The sequence below is a fragment of the Sinocyclocheilus anshuiensis genome, unplaced genomic scaffold, assembly GCF_001515605.1.
Source record: "Sinocyclocheilus anshuiensis isolate Anshui unplaced genomic scaffold, SAMN03320099.WGS_v1.1 scaffold937, whole genome shotgun sequence".
Taxonomy (NCBI): Eukaryota; Metazoa; Chordata; class Actinopteri; order Cypriniformes; family Cyprinidae; genus Sinocyclocheilus; species Sinocyclocheilus anshuiensis.
In genome coordinates this window covers 620,209-621,068 of record NW_015554129.1, presented here as the reverse complement: position 1 = coordinate 621,068, position 860 = coordinate 620,209, and the positions used below count along the sequence as shown (strand labels likewise).

The 860-nt window shown below is 44.5% G+C and overlaps 1 protein-coding gene across 1 annotated transcript in view; it reads right to left on the bottom strand.

The window, feature by feature from the left end:
• spint1b (serine peptidase inhibitor, Kunitz type 1 b) overlaps positions 1-860 on the bottom strand; it is a 23,612-nt gene that overhangs the window by 18,001 nt on the left and 4,751 nt on the right. The window contains exon 2 of the mRNA XM_016462797.1: positions 59-711. Coding sequence (XP_016318283.1) covers positions 59-479 — 421 coding nt within the window. The 5' untranslated portion in view covers positions 480-711. The remainder of the gene's footprint in view (positions 1-58; positions 712-860) is intronic.

Genomic DNA, 860 nt, shown 5'->3' with positions numbered 1-860 from the left:
GAGAGAGAGAGAGAGAGAGAGAGAGAGAGAGAGAGAGAGAGAGAATAATAAAGTTTACCACTTTTGCGGCCGTTCAGGTAATATTCGTAGACTGAATCCAGTATATAATTTGTGAACCCCTTCTTCTGAATAAATCGACAGACATATTTTTGCTTATATAAGCAGTTGAAGAGAAAGCAGCTGTTGTTGGGTCCCTTCTCGTATCCGTCTTCTATGAGGGCCAAGTTGCATCTGGGATCTCTGCAGCACGCAGCAATGCACGCGTTCCTGTGCGCGACGCTCGGGTTTGACAGGAAAACGGCCCCATCCTCAATCGACTCTTCCGTGTCGAGAACAAAGTCTTCCCGACCGTGCCTGAAAGGTTGGACACACTGGCCCTGTGCTGATGTGAGTTTGTCCTCTGTGCTACTCTGTGTTTCGCCGCCATGAACACCGAGAATAAAAACCAAGGCAGCGAAAAGAAAACGCCACGAGTCCATTTTTGTTGAATTTAAAAGTATCCTGGTGTGAGGTATAAATTTCTTAAAAATTCGCCAATCCACTTTAGCTGTAGTGTCAGCAGAACTGACTGGTAAAAATCTAGATCAGTCGCTTAGCATTGTTTCCTATTAAAAAAAAAAAATTCGTTTAAAGGGTTTCCTGTCGAAAGCTGTCAAGAGCAACACATTCATCTGTATCTACCTGCTTCAGAGCTCAGGTGTGTTGTTTTACCTGTGAAAGCAAGGGAAGAAACAGTGACGTAATCCGCGGTCATGTCTCAATTCTTTGCGAAATGCCCTACATAGACAGCATTTTAGCTAAACACACAAACACTCGCGCGCGCGCGCACACACACACACACGTGTGTGTATATATGTATA